This window comes from Corapipo altera, unplaced genomic scaffold, assembly GCF_003945725.1.
Source record: "Corapipo altera isolate COAL_440 unplaced genomic scaffold, ASM394572v1 104, whole genome shotgun sequence".
NCBI lineage: Eukaryota > Metazoa > Chordata > Aves > Passeriformes > Pipridae > Corapipo > Corapipo altera.
Window position 1 is genome coordinate 2,642,653 of NW_020884920.1, and position 17,519 is coordinate 2,660,171.

At 42.4% G+C, this 17,519-nt stretch overlaps 1 protein-coding gene across 3 annotated transcripts in view; it reads right to left on the reverse strand.

The window, feature by feature from the left end:
* Positions 1-17,519, reverse strand: part of MAD1L1 (mitotic arrest deficient 1 like 1) — a 353,651-nt gene that overhangs the window by 150,071 nt on the left and 186,061 nt on the right. For all 3 annotated transcript variants that reach the window (XM_027656701.1, XM_027656702.1, XM_027656703.1), the window contains 2 exons: positions 15,179-15,267; positions 6,090-6,180 (listed from right to left, as the gene is read on the reverse strand). In XM_027656701.1, coding sequence (XP_027512502.1) covers positions 6,090-6,180; positions 15,179-15,267 — 180 coding nt within the window. The remainder of the gene's footprint in view (positions 1-6,089; positions 6,181-15,178; positions 15,268-17,519) is intronic.

Sequence of the window (17,519 nt, forward strand, 5' to 3'; positions counted from 1 at the left end):
CAATTACCTGAAAATACCTTTACAGTGAGGTTAGGAATTACAAATGCCAATCCTTGAGTGAAATGTCTGTGTTGCAATTCAGCTACTGGATCAATAACTGATAGAGATGGTATAAATTTAACCAAGGCACCACAGATGTTTATCACATGTTTTTCATTGGTGTTTTGAACAAAACTGTGGAGTGACCCACAGGGTGGTCTCTGCCAATATACATTTGAGCAGATACACTTCCTCACGTCAGTGAAACCCTTGCTGCTGCCCGTGAAATTTAGAAGATAATATTTGCCTGTAAAAGATGAGCTTATTGCTGATAAAATCTGGGAGTCTACTGAATGGATCACAAATTGCTCTGATCCTCTTCCACTCCCATATGTTCCCATGAAACTCAATGCCCCATGTGAGTGGGGCAGCACGATATGATAGGACCTTCTGCAGTCCTGGACCTGCACTTCTCTCTCATCTACTCTTTACTGGGTTTCCTGCTGCATGTCTTCAGCTATTCTATCTCGTAATTAAGTCCCTCTGAAGCCCACATAAATTTGTTCCTATACCTTGCCAAAAGCCATACCTGACCGAAGAGATGCCAAGTGGTTTGCCCAAAACCATCTAAAGAAGCTTCCCACACACACACACAAAAAAAAAAAGGGCTGAATTTGGCTACCTGAGGTTTTCAGTGGGGACCAGCTGTGCCACAGAGGCTAACACAGACCTCAGCAGGCACAGATGAAGGAAAAAGGACAGGAAGTTCGTGAAAAGGGAGAGCATGGAGATAATCCAGGAAGAAGACTCGTGAGCATCTGAGGTCAATCAGAGAACCTTGAAAGGTTGACTATGTCCCTTTAAATTTTGTAACAGTGTCAATGATTCATTCATCATTCTTCACTGGTCACAAAATGAACAGTTAGACTGTTAAATAACCTCAGCTTTGCCTTGGGTTCTTAACTCCAAGATAGTCGCTGCCTGGCTGCCAAAGCCCTAAACATAAAATGAGTCATTAATGCTTAAAGAGGAGAAACGTTCCCTGTCCACCTTCCCTTGGGGTACAGCTCCCAAATGTTTTGTTAGTCCCTCAAAATACAGTACTAGAATAAGGAGGACACCATCCCAATCACAAAGGCTGCAGAGATAAGGGAAAAGAGAAAAAAGTGAATACTCTGGATGTCCAGTACTTTCAGCATTTATGGACATTTGACTTCTGGAGAACGTAACCCAGCAGACAGCAGCCACCTACTCTCCCTGCAGAGCCTCCTGCTGTGGTGGGAGCAACCACCACAAGTTCCTGATAGCTTAGGCAGGCCAATTAAAATGACCTAAAGTAGACAAGTAGAGCAAATCTTTAGACACTCACTCTATTTGTATCAAACTGTACCAATTATGTCAGCTACTCTTACTAAAAAAATTATTATATTTCTGCTTGCAGAACTTGTTTCTCTCTTATCTTCAAATCATTACAGCTACAGCACAACTACCACCGAAATGGACAAGTGGTTTATGTTTTAATTTGTGCAAAAATAATCACTTTAAGGCCTGGAAAAATCTAAGATTTAATTTAACCAGATTAATATCTTAAAATGTAAAATGGTCGATAACCATAGCAAAATTAGACATTTAGAAAGGAACTCCTGCACATGCATTAATGAACACCTCAAAATACCTTAATGAAGTCATGCCAGCAGGAAAAAATACCCCCAATACTTTGTGGAGTATATTTTTTACAGGCAATTCCCTCAAGGACACTGTAATAGGGAATTCAATCCCTTCTACTCTGACAGCAGAATTTAGCATAAATACCAGCTTCTGTCTGGGGAAAGTTTTCTGATGACTGTCCCCACACTATGTAGTTAAGTAACTCCTTCTGAGCTTTGAGATAACAGGCAAAAATCAGTTATTTCAATGTTTACGAATAATACTGCATTTTTAAGAGTGTTGCTGTCTTATTGGCAGAAAGACCAAACACAACAAAAACAACTGGGAGCAGAGGCATCACACTAAAAGTTGGACTATTCAGACCCTTTCACATACCCAAACTTACCCTTGTTTGTTTTTGCCTAGTCCCTGAGATCCTCCCCTAGTTTTCTGCCACCCTGTTCAGGTCTCCTTGACTGCCAGCATCCACAGGTGATTCCTTTTCCTCAGAAACAAGCAAAAAAATACAGGCTCCTTCCATTTAGCCTCATAAATACACATGCACACGCTAGAAGGGATTAGACTGCTAGCTTGGCTATGAGACTAGAGGTGATTTTCAAGCCCAAACACATCTCAGTGTAAGAAAAAAACAACCCCCTCCTTGCCTTTTATCCATATAGATCCACTTATCTGAACTCTAACTGGAGTTTCATTTTTCTCACCAACCAGCTGTGAACTAATTATGAGGACTTTAACTAGTCCTGCTCCCTCTCCAAGCATATGGATCCAATTAAGTCAAACTGCAGCTGATTTTAATCAATCTTCCTTGAAGCAGCCAACCTTGAAGAATCTCTTCTTCAGCTCGAAGAGTAGAGGAGAGCAGGAAAAGCAGGAGAGTAGTATTTGCATAAGGAACACTTCACATCCGCTTGGTTGCCTGTAAACACAAGGCTCCGAGCAGTAAGAAATGCTAATTGAACACTCCTCACAAGTCTTTCCTCCCACTTTATCCGAAAAGCACTGATTTGATCAGTCTTTTTTGTTCCTGGCATGGAGCTGCACTTTTCCATCAGCAGCTCTGGAGGACAGTGGAGATCATTTCAGATAACTGAACAAACCAAACCTTTCTCTGATATCTCTCTCTGCCCACAATGGGGTAAGCACTGACAGCCCAGTTTTCCTGGAAGTCTTTTTTGCTTCACGGGGAAAAAAGAAGGGTAAGGCAGAGGAGATAAAATTGTCTGTTTAAACCCACTCTTTTCATATCATTTGAATCCCTCTCCTGAGCCACACTTCAAATGTTTTCCTTAAGATAATGTCCTGGACACCCTCAACAGGGTGTCATTTCTCCACAGTTCAACATCTCTTGTGTTTTTGTAATCTGAGGGGTTTATTAGCAGTAAAGACCTGACCAGTGAGTAATATCCATGCTAAAGTCTTTATACCAGTGAAGGAAAATCAATGCAGCCTGCAGCCAGGTGTCAAGAGGAAAGGGGTTTTGGAAGATGGGGTGCGTGGAGGTGGAAAGCACCTTCAGGCATAATTCACAGCTGTCCCCACACAAGAACAGAATACAAAGAGATGTCAGATGTTATATACACTGCTGGGGAGAGCTATCAGTGTGTCAGTTCACCTGCTAATACTGAGCTCAAGGAGTGTGAGTCACACAACACAAAAGCACCTTTCCAAGTGCTTGCTTGCCTTCTGGACAGTCCATCAGGGTCCCTTGCTCACAGAGTGGCCTATTTTGCAGAAATCAGCAAAATTCATATGTCAATGCTCAGATACAAAAGCACATGAGGAGGAATTTCTTCACAGAAGGAGGGATTAAATGTTGGAACAGGATGCCCAGGAAGGTGGAGGAGTCACCATCCCTGGTGGAGTTTAGGAAAAAACACTGGACGTGGTATCAAAGCTTGGAGTTGATGACCTTAGAGTTCTTTTCTAACCTAACTGATTCTGTGAAGAGAAGGCAAACATTTTTGAAACTTAACTCCTTTCCACACAGCAATACAGTCAAACTGACATTTTTAATTACCAAATATTATCTGTAATTCCATAGATTTCAAGCACCACACACAGCTTTGGGAACTCAGTAGACTTCAGTCCAATGTAAAGCAGTCAGAGCCTTAACTCTACAACTTGCCCCTCCCAAATTGACAGCTTTAATATGTCCCTTCTATGTATCTTTCATTTGGTAGATACAATTCCAACTCAGAGGTTTTATTTAAAAAAAAAAAAAGAAACTGCAGATAAAGATTTGCCAGAAATTGCCCTCATCCTACCTTGTTTAATGTCTCCCCCTTCTCTTACCCCTCTGATTTGAAGCCATGCTTCTCCCATGTTTGTCCTTTCAGTCATCTTTCTGTTCAGTAAAATTTCCTTGTGATTTCAGCACATAGTTTGTCTTGCTTTCTTTTCCCTTCATGATACAGACCTTATTTTAACCCATCATTTCCTGATGATTTCTTTCAGAGATGTGAATAAATAACATGTCAAACCAGCAACGTTTCAATGACCTTATCTGAGTGTCTAATGACATTTTCAGCATATTTGCTCAGCACTGATAGAAGAGGTGAACTTCTAAGCTTATCCTTAACTTTGTGGGTTTCACGGTAACAAACCTTCTTTCAGTGTGTTTGTTAAAAGAGTCATTCTAAGCTTGGCCTGTCAAGATATTTGATTCTCAAGGTGAATAAAAATTGGGAAGGCTGATGTTTTCCCCTCTGAGGAGTTCTTGGCCATTCAGGTGGGCACACACTGATCACTGACAGTTTAGCATTCAGCTCACATATTCCTTTAATTGCACTTTCCTCTCTACTCCTCCTTTCAAAGAAGCTGCTTTTGGCACCCAATGCTCTAAGACACAAGTCAAGAGAGAAGTTAAGGAAGGGGGAGCTACCTCCTGTTAAATAAATACAGAGTTAAAGCCATGTCTCCAGCTTTGGCAAAGGAGATGTAAGAGCAGGACTACCTGAATTCAGCTCACTAACTTGCCTTTTGAGGGACTGGCAGATCTCTCTTTCCTAGACCTGCTACTCAAGACTTGGCATCTCAAGAGCAGTATGAGCAAACAAAGCAGATTCTTGTGATGTCTTGAGACATCACAAAGAAAACAGGGAATTCCTCTGGTCAGGCCTTCTTGGAAAGCCAGTATTCACTGAAAGACAATGCAGGTAAATTAAACATGACCTGAATTGTAATCTGCCCCGAAACCAAAGCTGCTGTTGTGTTTGTTGGAGACCTAAGCATCCAAAAGCCTTCATCTCCTTCTGATGACTGAAATCTAATTAAAGGAGAGCTGGGTGACAGGTTTCACACTAAACATGGCTCAGCAGAGATGCTCAACAGCTCTTAGTTCCCTGCTTTATCAAAGCTGTCGCTTCTCCTGTCTCCAGGAATTGGTGATAAAAAAAAAAAAAGATTTGATTCACCTCTAATAGATGTCAGGGTGAAATCAGTGGTCTGTCTGAAATCTGAGTAATTTCAAACCTGCAGGTTTTCTACCATGAGGCATACAAGAACAGGGAAAACAAGAGAAAAAGAAAGGAAAATGAAGAGACTAAAATTGCTGAGTATATCAGAGAGAATTGAAGGAAGAGATAAACTGTTTATAGCAGGATGGGCTTTGATTAAACAAACAGGCTCAGGTTCTTGTTTGCTCCAGCACCTTTCAAAGAGGAAACACTACAAAAGTTTGAATGCCCCTCCTCTGCACAGGAAAGCTGTTCCCAGGGTGACAGCAAGTTGAACAGTCAGTCCCCTTATCTGCTGCAGGTACCCTTGCCCTCCTTCAAGGAGGGTTAGACTTCAGGGATCTACCCAGAGTGAAAAGCTGAACACCTCCTGCTGCAGAGGACAGCACTACCCCAGAAAAAGGTAAGACACACAACAGCACAGCAAAAGGAACACACCTTCCGTCCTTCTGACTCTGCACCCCTCTGTGGTCTGAAGATGCTGCCAGCTCATTCTCTCAATAGCACTGCTAGCTCCTGGTTTGGAAAACTCCTACATAATGAGGCCACACACTGGTGGTCTCTGCCTGCATTGCTTCCAGCAGCAGAGTGGAGACTTCAACGAAATTCAAAATTTCATATCGGCTCCATGCAGTTAACTCTGTTTACACTCCCACTTTGGCATGAATGAATTTGGGGACAGACAACTTCTAGCAGTGGAGTTACTTAACATGTAGCAATTTTTAAGGCTCCAAGAAGAAGAGGTTCTAGGGAAAGGCATTGTAAAAGACAACTGCAGTTGTGTGATTGCATCTGACATCGCACCACTCCAATAACACAGAGACACAGGTGTGCTGGTGCAGCTGGCACAGGCTCCCCAAAGGTGCCTTGCCCAGATTGAGGGATGGGAATTTCCATGCTGGAAGCATTTGGTCACATCTGTTAGAACAGCTACAGTGCATGGACCATGTCAGGCTTTCCAGCTGCTCTGGACCTCCACATTCCTACCTGCACAGTGAGCTTCTCCAGTTTCATTTCCATAGATCTGTTCTCCTCTGCCAGCTTGCTGCGTTCAGCTTCCAGCTCCTCAATTTTCAGCCTGGGGAAGAAGGGAAAATTAATAGACTTTGTGTGTCCCTGCATGGTCCCACCACAAATAACCAAATAAAGCATGAAATCACAAGCAGTATCAGATTATTCCTGTATTCAGTACCACAAAGTCACACTACTAAGGCAGCTGAAACACATGATTAAAAGTGACATGTTTATATGATGAAAATATAATTTTTAAAAGTATATTAAAAATATACAACTTGAATATAAAGCAAATTCAGCTTGGATACCTTCTGAACCACACACTGATCCTAGACCATCACGTTTAATAACCGCCAACAGCTAAAATCTCCATGAGGCATCAAATCTCTTTTTGATCTGATTTATACTTTTGGCCTTCACAACACTCCTTGGCAGTAAGTTCCACAATTTAATTATGTGCTGTATGAAAAATTAGTTCAGTTTGTTTTATACTTCACATGTGATTATTTCACTGAGCACCCGTTAGTTCTGCTTTGAAAAGTCAAGAATTATTGTACTGCACTCCCCTCTCCACACCACATTACAGGCCTCCTGTATTATTTCCTGAAGAATCTCTGTTTACTCTTTCCTCACATCAAGGATTTTCCATATTTCTTCTCATCTTTATTGTGCTTCCTTGTTCCTTCAAGTTTTATACAGACTTTTTGCTATGAGAAAAGCTGGAAGTGTAAGCAGCATTCAGATTTTTTCAGTGGCACAACGAGGATTTCTGTTTTATTCTTAACTTCCTTTCCAATAACTCCTAGTATTCTATTTGTATTTGTAGCTACAGAGCACCTACCTGATATTTTTACAAAACTGTTCACAGTAATGTAAGATCTCTTTCTTGAGTGACAACAGCTCATTTAGAGCTCAGTGTTGCGAGAGTAAAAGTAAATGTGTTTTTTGTTATGTTCATGAGTTTGGCAATTATTGATGTACAACTTCATTTCCCATCTCGAGAAGCACTGTGAGATTCTTCTGAAACCCTGAACATTCTGATAAGCTGAATAATTTCATATTATCTCAAACTCTGCCACCTCACTACCCACAAACTCCTCTGTGTTGGACAAGTTCCCAAAAAAAACTATTCTTGGGTCTAGAGGAAAACCCTCAGCACTGTAAAAACATTTATTCTTTGATTTTCCACCTTTTAAATTTGAATTACATAAGAAAATTAATGGAAGAAAAATGCATGAAGCTTTACAAACTAGAAAGATAATATAGTATATCTGGCTCAGGAAATCCTGGAGACAAGGCACTAGAAGCCAGGAGAGCCTCCTGACAAGGTACCCCAGCAGCTCTGCCCTATTCACATGGGCATCCACCATTGGCCATCCCCACAGACAGTACACTGGGACAGCCAGACCTCTGGGATTTTTATATTCTTAATAATCCAACAAAGAACCTTCTTTCTTATTCCATCAAATAAAGCTTCTTTGTGACCTTTGGCTCAAAGCTTTTGGAAAGGTCAAGTACATTAGATTGATCATATCAAGTTTAGACAAATGACTGGTGAATCCTTCAGAGAACTCTATCAAACTTGTTAGGCAGGAGATATATACATATAAAACATTGGATATAACATTTTTCCTTGCATTTAAGTACAGAGTAGAAAACCTTGATGCTTCTTCAAGACTCTCACCTTTCACATGTTAATTTCTTGGAATGAACTGTACTAATGCATAATAACATGGATCTTTGCATTCAATTTTCTCAGGATCTTTTTTCTGGAATATTCTTTAAAAAATTATCTTGCTTGATAATACTCACTTTTAAATTATCTAAATTAACCTGAAAATCCTTGCACCATGACAATTAAGGAATGCACCCATCTGCCAATATCCCAACATTATGCAACAGCAATTTCAGGTACAAGGAAAAAGTCATCTCTCCTGTTCATCGGGCAAAAGTTACACACTTTTCCACAGAGGCTGGTACACCATGTTCAGCACAGAAATGTCTCCTTTTTAAATATGCAGCTTGGATTGCTTAAATTATTTGTAAGCCTGACCCCTGCTGGTAATTTTCAAATATTATACAGGATCATCTTTTTTCACTCATGGAAGCTTCTAAAATGCTGAGGAGCAGTTTTAGCACTGCCTAGGCCATTAAAAAATATCATCGATATAACTTCTAGAAGAGACACAAAACTAGTGGGGATGGAGGATGCTGGAACAGGAGACTGAAAAGGTCGGGACAAATGGAAATTCAAAATGGAATTAATGCTCTTAACAGCGCCTTTCTAAATGGATTGTGGAACAGGTCACAAGAAAAGCAACGCTTTTCTCTGAGGAACAACAGCACAACAGCTCCTGAAAGGTCAGAGCCAGACACAGGACTCTCATCAGTACTGTCTCCCTACTTGACATGCTGAATTTTAATTTGGAACAAATTTCTCCTCATCCAGCCTCACAAATAAGCTGTGATGTTGCCATTATCTGCCTGCAGAACTTGTCTCCGTGTGGAGGTTGAAGCTCAGGCCTCTCACTTGCCCTTTAAAAAAAAATCATTCAAAGCAGTCGCTAGAAAACACTTCTCAGATCTGAGACACAAGCAAGCTGTAACAAGGGTAGGTTCAAGTCATTACATTTTTGTGCTATTTCACCTGCAATTTTAAGATTCAACAATTTTTTCATGCCTTTTGTGCCTCACTGAAGAGCAAGGGGTGAGTCAAAGCCTGGGGCACCAGCAATCAGGCAGCAGACATAGAATCCTGAAATGATCTGGGTTGGAAGAGATCTTAAAAATCACCTTGTTCCAACCCCCCTTCTAACACCTTCCACTAAACCAGGTTGCTCCAAACCCCATCCAACCTGGCCTTGAGCACTTCCAGGGATGGGGCAGCTACAGCTTCTCTGGGCAACCTGTGCCAGGGCCTCATTACCCTCAGAGGGAAGAATTTCTTCCAATATCCTCCCTAACCCTGCTCTCTGTCAGTTGGAAGCCATTCCCACCTGTGCTATCAGTGCATGCCATGGTCAAAAGACCTTCTCCAGCTCTCTTGTAGCCCCTTCAGGTACTGAAAGGCCACAATAAGGTCACCCTGGAGCCTTCTCTTCTCCACACTGAACTTGGTTTGACCAAGCTCAGTCAGACTGCATCATTCATGTCCAGCAAGCAGGCACAGGATCTGAGGGTCACAGCCTCTTTCCCCTGAGCATGGCCCTGGGCTCACCCCCCAGATGCCTGCTCTTTCCCAGTGTCCCAGTCATCAGAATATCCTCCTTTCCAGACACAATGTAGATCTTCCCAACACGCTCCAAGGGAGGTTGGCCCACCAAGGCACGAGGAGCTTTCCTTCAGAGACAAAACTTGCTGCTTCCCCTGCACTGAGGACCAAGAACATTGCCGTAATGTTTTTGTACCAGGAGATTTTCAGGACTGACTAGTGCTTTCACCACTTATCCCTCTTCTAACCTATTTTTAACACTGCTAAGTGTCCTGGATCTCCAGTGGGAAAGCGTTAAGAACCATCAGCAAACAGTTTGTGCTATTCTAGCTTTGCTTTCCAGTCCCCTGGGGAACTCTTCCCAGTGGCAAAGAAAGAGAAGCAAGGGAAATCCTATCTATATATAAACACAGCAAAGCATTTGCAGCTAGTGGTTAAGATATGGAAGTCAAATATTGAAAAATATTTACTGGCCTGGCACTTCGAATTTTTTCATTTATGTAAGTTGAGGTCCTGCCTTTGGAAGCACCAGCCTTGGTGCGTGTCCCTTGTGTCTTTCCTGTGCAGAAACACCTGCACAAGAGAGGGGATACCCCGATTTGCATGCCTCAACTTGTTACACATGGGAGTTACCCTCAGGTGGGGGAGAACAACCCAAGATATTCAAGTGAGAACACAAAAAGCAGAGTACAGAAAGATCTGGGTGCAGCACAATCTACCAGCCCAGTGTTTAGCTCAGAATGAATCCTAGAATAGTTTGGGTAAGAAAGGAACTTGGAGATCATCCAGTTCCACCCCCTGCCATGGGCAGGGACACCTTCCACTACATCGGGCTGCTCCAAGCCCCATCCAACCTGGTCTTGAATGCTGGTAACTAATCTAAAAGCAGCCTTGTAGCATGAGAAAGGAAGAAACACCAGTTACTTTCTGAAAAACTGACACCATTCTCAACTTTTGTGATACAAGGAAAAAAAAAAAAGCAACAAACATTTGATTTAATCTCTGGAGAATTCACGAATTTCTCCACACAGGGTTTTGAAAACATAAAATATTTACACTCTGGCAAAGATCTCTTCACATTTCTCGAAGACTTTTCCTGCATCAGATGCAGACAGCTTAACCCAGAGGCAATTACTCCACAGGCACAAGGAATTTCAAGACACCTCCACAACCTTTCAGAAGATCAAATTTAGTGCAAGAATACAGATTCATAGGCATTTGCTCAGATTTGTGGATTTTCTCACTTTCAAAAGCCAAGCTTTATATTGCCTCCACTGTATGTTTCATTAGCTCAAATTAGAAGAGGGAACAAGCAGGAAGAAAAGAAAAAAAAAAACCCACAGCTTCAGGTCTCCTGCAACGACACTTGTGAGAATCAGAGACATCCCAACGTGTGTGTTCCATCTGTATAAAAAGTGCTTAGATCATGAGACAAGGTTGCTCCTATTTTAGAAAGAAAAAAAGGGGGGAATCTGTTTGATTTTCAACAGCATCTAGGCACTCCAAAAGTCTCTCTCAGTCCAGACCTTTTCAATGGAGTTAACTGGTGAAAACTGCCCCCCATCACCCTTTTATCTTTGTTTTATTCGTTTTTAATGCTCTCAGCTGTGTTATGTGATTGCCTGGGGAGCAGCGTGGATATCACCAATGAGGACATGTCCCACAGAGGCCCCATCTGCAAACAGGACATGGCCATGTGGAAAAGCTATTGCTGAACAGGAAACTATTGAATGGAGCAGAAAATGTATGTGTTGGGAAGACGCTATTAAGGGATCCAGATGGCATTGAGATGGTGTTGGGAGCAGAGCAGACAGAATTCCAGCAAGTGTGACTAATGGGCATTGGCAAGGACATGAATTTCTTTTGAATTACTGTAACTCTACCCAGTCACTAAATCCACAGAAAACATTTAGGATTTACTGGGGTTGCAGTTTGACAGCAGAAGGAAAAAGTTCAGATTTGTTCCAGCTGAAAGGGTCCTTCAGCTGTTGACCCTTAAGTCTTTGGTGAAGTTCTTTTCAAACATATTCCTTGTATTTATAGATCATGAAATACTAGTTTCTGCACAGTTATCACCTTCCCTCTTAAAGGTGCTAATGCCTAAATGCTCCCACAGTGCAGGAACTCAACAGGTTGACCACTGTTTCTTTTCAATAGGATCTGCAGAATATAAACAAATATGATTTCAGAGGGAGCAGCAAGAAGTGTGAGAAATGACAGCATTAGCCCTGGCTTTTATTGTCTCTTCAGAAACGATGATGCTGGGAGAGAGTTTCACATTTAAAGTTATAAAAGGTCTGACGAAAGAGCACTCTGTTCTCAAGAGAAGGAGGAAAAACTGATAAAGTCTTTCAAGTTTCTGGCTGAAAATTTACTTTCCATACTAAAGAAAAATGAGACAAAAGATATATTTTTAAAAGCTCTCATTCACTGTGAATATTCTGTGAATACAGATTCAAAGGATTAATATGGATTTTTTTTTTTTTCCTCCTTTATGTCTCTCCTGCTTTTGTTTTCAGAAGTTACCTCCTAACCACGGGGTCTAAATGGAAGTGCCTGGAGGCTCAGTCCAGTCCTGTTCTGCAGACTCCCCTCACTGGCTTCTGCTGGTTTTCCTCTGTTTTTCACATTCCTCAGGAGAGCAGCTAACGGGTGAGTCTGGTCTCACTGCACTGTAGCTTATGGGATTTCAAAGACCACAATAAACTACAGAAATGGAAATAACTCCCTCCTAAGATGTGGCATTTCTTTCCCCGCTTTCCAGTCTGGAAGTTTGCATTCTTACCCCTGTTTTCTCCCAGAATTAGTTTCTGGCAGTGGTCCGTAGAAGAAAGGAGTAACAGTGGAGCTTGTGTTGGTCACTTCTTAGCAGCTATGTAACATTGAGTCAACTGAGCCTGTTGAGGCCCAGAGGATACAAGAGGAAGATGAGTAGAGCAGACTTAATCCCTTCCCATTCTGATCTCTGTTCTTCTCCAAACCCCTTTTGTGCTTTAATCACAGCTACCAACTTCACTGCTGCTGCACAGAAAGGACACATCCAGCCAAGCCACGAGAAGTGTTCTGCTGTGGATCACAGCACATCACTCCTGAACCCCAAAGGACTGGAAGAATACAGTGATTGATTTTGTGTTCCTTTGAGAAGGAGCCTCTTCTATGAAAAAGGGACCCTGCCCAGTTTCTTGTCCAATGCACAGAAAATGCACAGTAAGGTCCAACCACATCTTTTGATAGCTTAAGTCAAGAAACATAACAAAAATCTTTATGGAGTTAATTCTGCAATGCTGAATGAAGTGTTTGAGAGTCTGAAGAGACAGCTGAAGCAGTAATAGTAGCCAACAGTAAGGAAAAAGGAGCAAGGACTGGCTTATGGTGCTCCAGCAAAGAGAGTTACAGCAGAAAGAGAATGCCTTGCACCAAGTCATTTCATGTCAGAGCTGAGCAGTGCAAAGGGTCATCAAAATCAAACAAATCCTTTTGGAACAGCTCTGTAGCTTAATGACCAGCATCAGGGCCTGGGATGAGTATTTAAATTGGCCACAACAACAAAAAGTGGTTCAGTAAAAGATGACAAGAAAAAGCAGTCTAGAACTAGAATGTGGGACTGTGGCTGCTGTGCATCCACAGCCTCAGGAGTAAGCAGTACTGAAATGGGAGAGAGAAGAAAAGACAAAATAACAACATGAAACAACTGCAGAAACTTGTCCTTTTTGTTGAAACAGCTTTCAGTGCACAGCCCATGGCTGGGGAACAGCTCTGCACCATCAAACATTGCACTGGGAATCAGCCTCTGTTTGAGACATACTTTGTGTGAAAGGTTTAACACCATTCATGAAAAGAGGAGAGAGATGAGACTAGCGGTTAAAGAAATTCTTTAAAATGAAAGAGAGGAAAACATTATCTAGGGGAGTTAAGGGCAAGAGTTAAGAGTAGAAGCAAACACCACAAACCCATAACAAGGGGATACTTGCAAGCTTCACTTGTGCCTACCTAGGAAACAGATTTTAGTTCAGGGCAGAGCCAGACACTCCATCCCCACTGCTGAGAGCCTGCCACAATATGGAGTGATCCTGGACTATGTGGCAATCCAGCTGTTTCCCCCTACACACGCTGTCCCTGAAACTGCTCAATTAATAGATGGCAAACGCTGTTCAGGGAAGATAAACACCAAATAACGAGTCCTGGAGAGGAAAATAAAGAGACTGAACGTCTCCTAGATGAAAGGGTGCTGCAGCAATACCAACCAGGGAGGAAGAGACTGAGGAGGTACTGCAGAAATACTCTGCAAACCTGCAGCTCCCAGAAGACAGCAAACAGGCTGCTGGCTTTGCTGACACACAGACATGTTATTAATCAGGAAGGACAGATTTAATGTTGCCAAGGAGGTGCTGAATACTCCTGCAGCAGTGTAAACCTCAGGTTTCAGAGGGTCCACTGTGCCTTAGCAAAGGAAAAAATTGAATGAGCTAACAAAACTCCACAATAGGGAAAAGCCAATGGAGACAGGTTTATCTCCTTGAAAAAGGGAAGCCATAGTGTACTATTCTTTACCAGAACTCAAACATATCATAGAATTAAAAAAGGAGATGTATGCCTTGGGCCTCCAGAACTATTACAGCACCTTGAGGGAACTATAGGAGTGAGTCCCTAAGATTAGGTTGCCGCCCTAAAACGTATTGGAATAGCTTAGCTGAACATGTGTTATTTTCAAACACCTCCCTCCTGCTATGGAACTGGGCTTTCAAAGCCATAAAACAAGCTCCAGAGGCAAAGCACAAGAGCAAAGTCATAACATACAGGCCAGTAATTTCTGCTTTCTGCAGGATTCTGCTTGCTGCAAAATCTTGCTTTCAGTCCTATGAGGCAGTCAAGCTTTATTGTGATGGAGCTGAAAATATAAAAGAATTAAGAAGTAAAACTCCAGCCAAAGTCTTACATCAGCTGAGAATAAAAAACTCAGCCTGTCAAGATTTGATTTTCTCAGCTTAAATAAAAGGAACTTCATTAAACATTCAGAAACAGATGAACTTTTCTGTTCTCAGTATTTATTGTGTCACCTGCTTTGCAATGGAAGCCATAAATGCCTCAATAAATACATGGAAAGGTTGTCTAGCTTCACTGTAGCTTTTGTAAATGCTTATGTATCCTCTGCTGAAATGCTGTTTTGTAACTTCTCTTTCACTGAATCACAACAGGTACCTCTCTGCCATCTACAGCAATGCACAAGGGGAAACATCCCTCTTTTATCTCCAGTGCTACACATGCATCAGTAGTACAAAAGCTGGATTCTAAACCTCTTCACACAGATGCCAACAGATCCTGTATTTACAGTCGAGATTTGGTCAAAACAAGAACCAAACAGCAATGCTGTTTCCACAGGAAAGAAAGTCAACAGGGGGAATAGTGATGCAAGAGCCAGTCTAATGAATTAACTGACAGCAGGAGACCCCAAACATTAAAAAAGAAGAGCCTGAAGCCTCCCAAAAGATAGCAAAGCTTATAAAATATCTGAATGCAGGACAGATCAGGGGCTGAGGGTTTCTGTTAATGCTTCATGGATTTCTCACGTCCATAAAAGCCGGTGAGAAAGGTAAAAAGTGTGTTTGGGAAAAGAGCATCCTACTTCAGCAACACACAGAAAATATGTTCTGATCAGTGCTATCACAAGGCAGCCTACGAACACAGGCAGCCTGTAAACATACACTTCATGCATTGTAGGTCCTGTACACGGTGCTCTACCACGAGATGACAATAACCAGAGCAGGCAGTGAAACTACCCTGGGCATTTCCCTTCTCATTAGTTCCACTGAAAATAGCAGAATCTGCTCAGCCTTCCCCTTGTTTTGCCTACCTGAGCGTGTCCACCTCCTCCTTGGTGATGATAGTGCTCTGCTCAGCTGTGCTCTGCTGAGACTTCAGGACCTTCATCTCCACCTCCAGCTGCAGAAGAGAAAAGGTGTTAGTTCCTCCAGCACTAGCAAGGGGTACACATGAACAGCAAAGGGAGGAGGAGGAAATCACGATGTTCTGCAGAGATCAGAGTTTTTTCAGAATATGGATGTCAAGCACAACTTCTCACATGTTGAATGACAAAACCTCAGTTAACCCTGCTTCCCCCCTTTGCAATCCCTTTTGCCTTTCCCAACATCTTCTCTAAGGTAGATGAGACACAGAAAGTTGACTTTTACTAGCAAAGCTTCTGCTTCTCTTACAAATATTTCCCCTATCATCCCCCACGGATAGTGGGATGCAGAAAACTCTGTGTGGCATTAGGAGCTCGTTGGTACCTGAGATTCAGTATTGACAGTTCAAGCTCATTTAGCTTCAATTCCTCCCCAGAAGACATGAACCACAGGATTACACTGTCTTGTCCAGGACAACTCCAAGACACATACATCGAATCCAAAAGACTGGGGAATATTTCCAGCACTTTCCAATATACACTTCTAGCTCTAGCTGCTCAGGTAGCTCTGGTTGAACAAACAATTTAGAATACTTTCTGCCTCTGGCTTTGTTTGGGAAGGAACTCACAAGAAAGTACTTCAAAACTCTACAGACATGAGAACTTCTTACCCAGACTCTACCATTCCCAGGTTCCCTGATTTGTAGCAATCTGGATCCCTAATTCAGCAATCAAGACAACGCACAAATTGATAAACTCCATATGTTACTTGTTTCCAAACCCCTTAGAAAGTGATTTATTGTGAAGTGTAAGCAGAGACAAACTACCTAGAGGATACTCAAACTTCTGTTCCAGCACCTTCTCCCAGCATAGACCTTCTTCATACTCATCCTTGAGAGTCTGGACTCCTTTTGTCATCTGTCTTTTACCACCTGGTGGTTAATTCCCCTAATAAATCTGTTGACAGAAACTATATTTTTCACTCAGGAGGAAAATAATAAGCAATCCAGACTTAATTATAGATGTAAAACTTATGACCACAGAGAGTTCAGTGCTCAGCATCAGGAAAGTAATCCATTAATTCACCATTCCCTGCAACAGCACGGATTAGACTTGCAGAGCAAAATCATATTGCTATGGCAAACTTCTGCAAGCTTCTTGCAGAAACTCCTCAATTTTACAAGGAAAAGGAGCATCTTGACACAGGTAGTCATATTACTCAGCCAGAACTGAAATTCTGACATACTGCCTCTTCATCCTTCCGTGCTTACCAGAAGAGACAGGCAGAGCAAGGCAGAACTGTTAGCAGGAAAGGCAGAAAATGGATGTTTGGATTATTCTCCCTCTCCTTTCTGACACCACAGGAACAGAGCAGAAGAGAGAGAGGGTCGAAAAGATGTTTTAACCAAATTTCCCCCTGGCAGCCTGAAGCCCTGCATTCTCCCCCTGCCTGTCAAAAAAACATCCAGGAATAAAAAATAAGCAAAGGCCCACCTGCATCATCAGGCTGTACAAATGTGAATGTATATTAGTTGCTTGATAAGATTATCACAGCCAGAAATGCTTCCCTCAATTTTCTGATTACTGAGCTTATCTCTCCCAGCTCAGCCCATCACAGATGGCTGGGGATAAAGCAAGCACACCCGATAATTCCAGGAATGTGAATAAAAGGTACTGGGATGAAGAGCAGGCTTCAATTCCAACCTTCTTCTAGCAGGAAAACACTCATTATGCTTCCTGTTTCCCGTGCCTGCTGAAGCCTGGATGTGTTTGCTATTGGGAGTTTTAGGCTGCTTTCTGGGATGTGTGAGGACAGCATCTGAAGATGGAAGGGCTGGTGAGTACGTTATTTATCACTGGCTAAGCCTCGAGTCCTGCTGCCACCTGCTCACCCACACGAGCAGATAAATCACAGTCGCCTTCTCAGGGGAGGAGGGACAGAGGGGCGAGCAAGTAATCTGCTGTGATTTGGGGTCTCCCGTGTTGGCTGCACAGAGAGGGAAAAAATGGAGTGTGTAATGGGAAAAGGAGATGGGAGAGTGAGTGCACACGAGCTCGAGTGAGCGCTGCCGTGAAGCGTCAGCGCGGGTCTCGCCTGGTGCCCAGTGGTGACAAATTAGTGCCAGGTATGCTCAGCAAGGCAGGGTGAGACTGTGCTGGGTTTCTAAGAATTAGCTGTTGAAGGAGAACGAGCAAGGAAGGGCACATGGACTGTAAGGGCATTTCATATCATTTCTGTGTCCTCCCAATTTTCAAGCGCCAAAATTACCCAGACTGAAAACCTGATGTG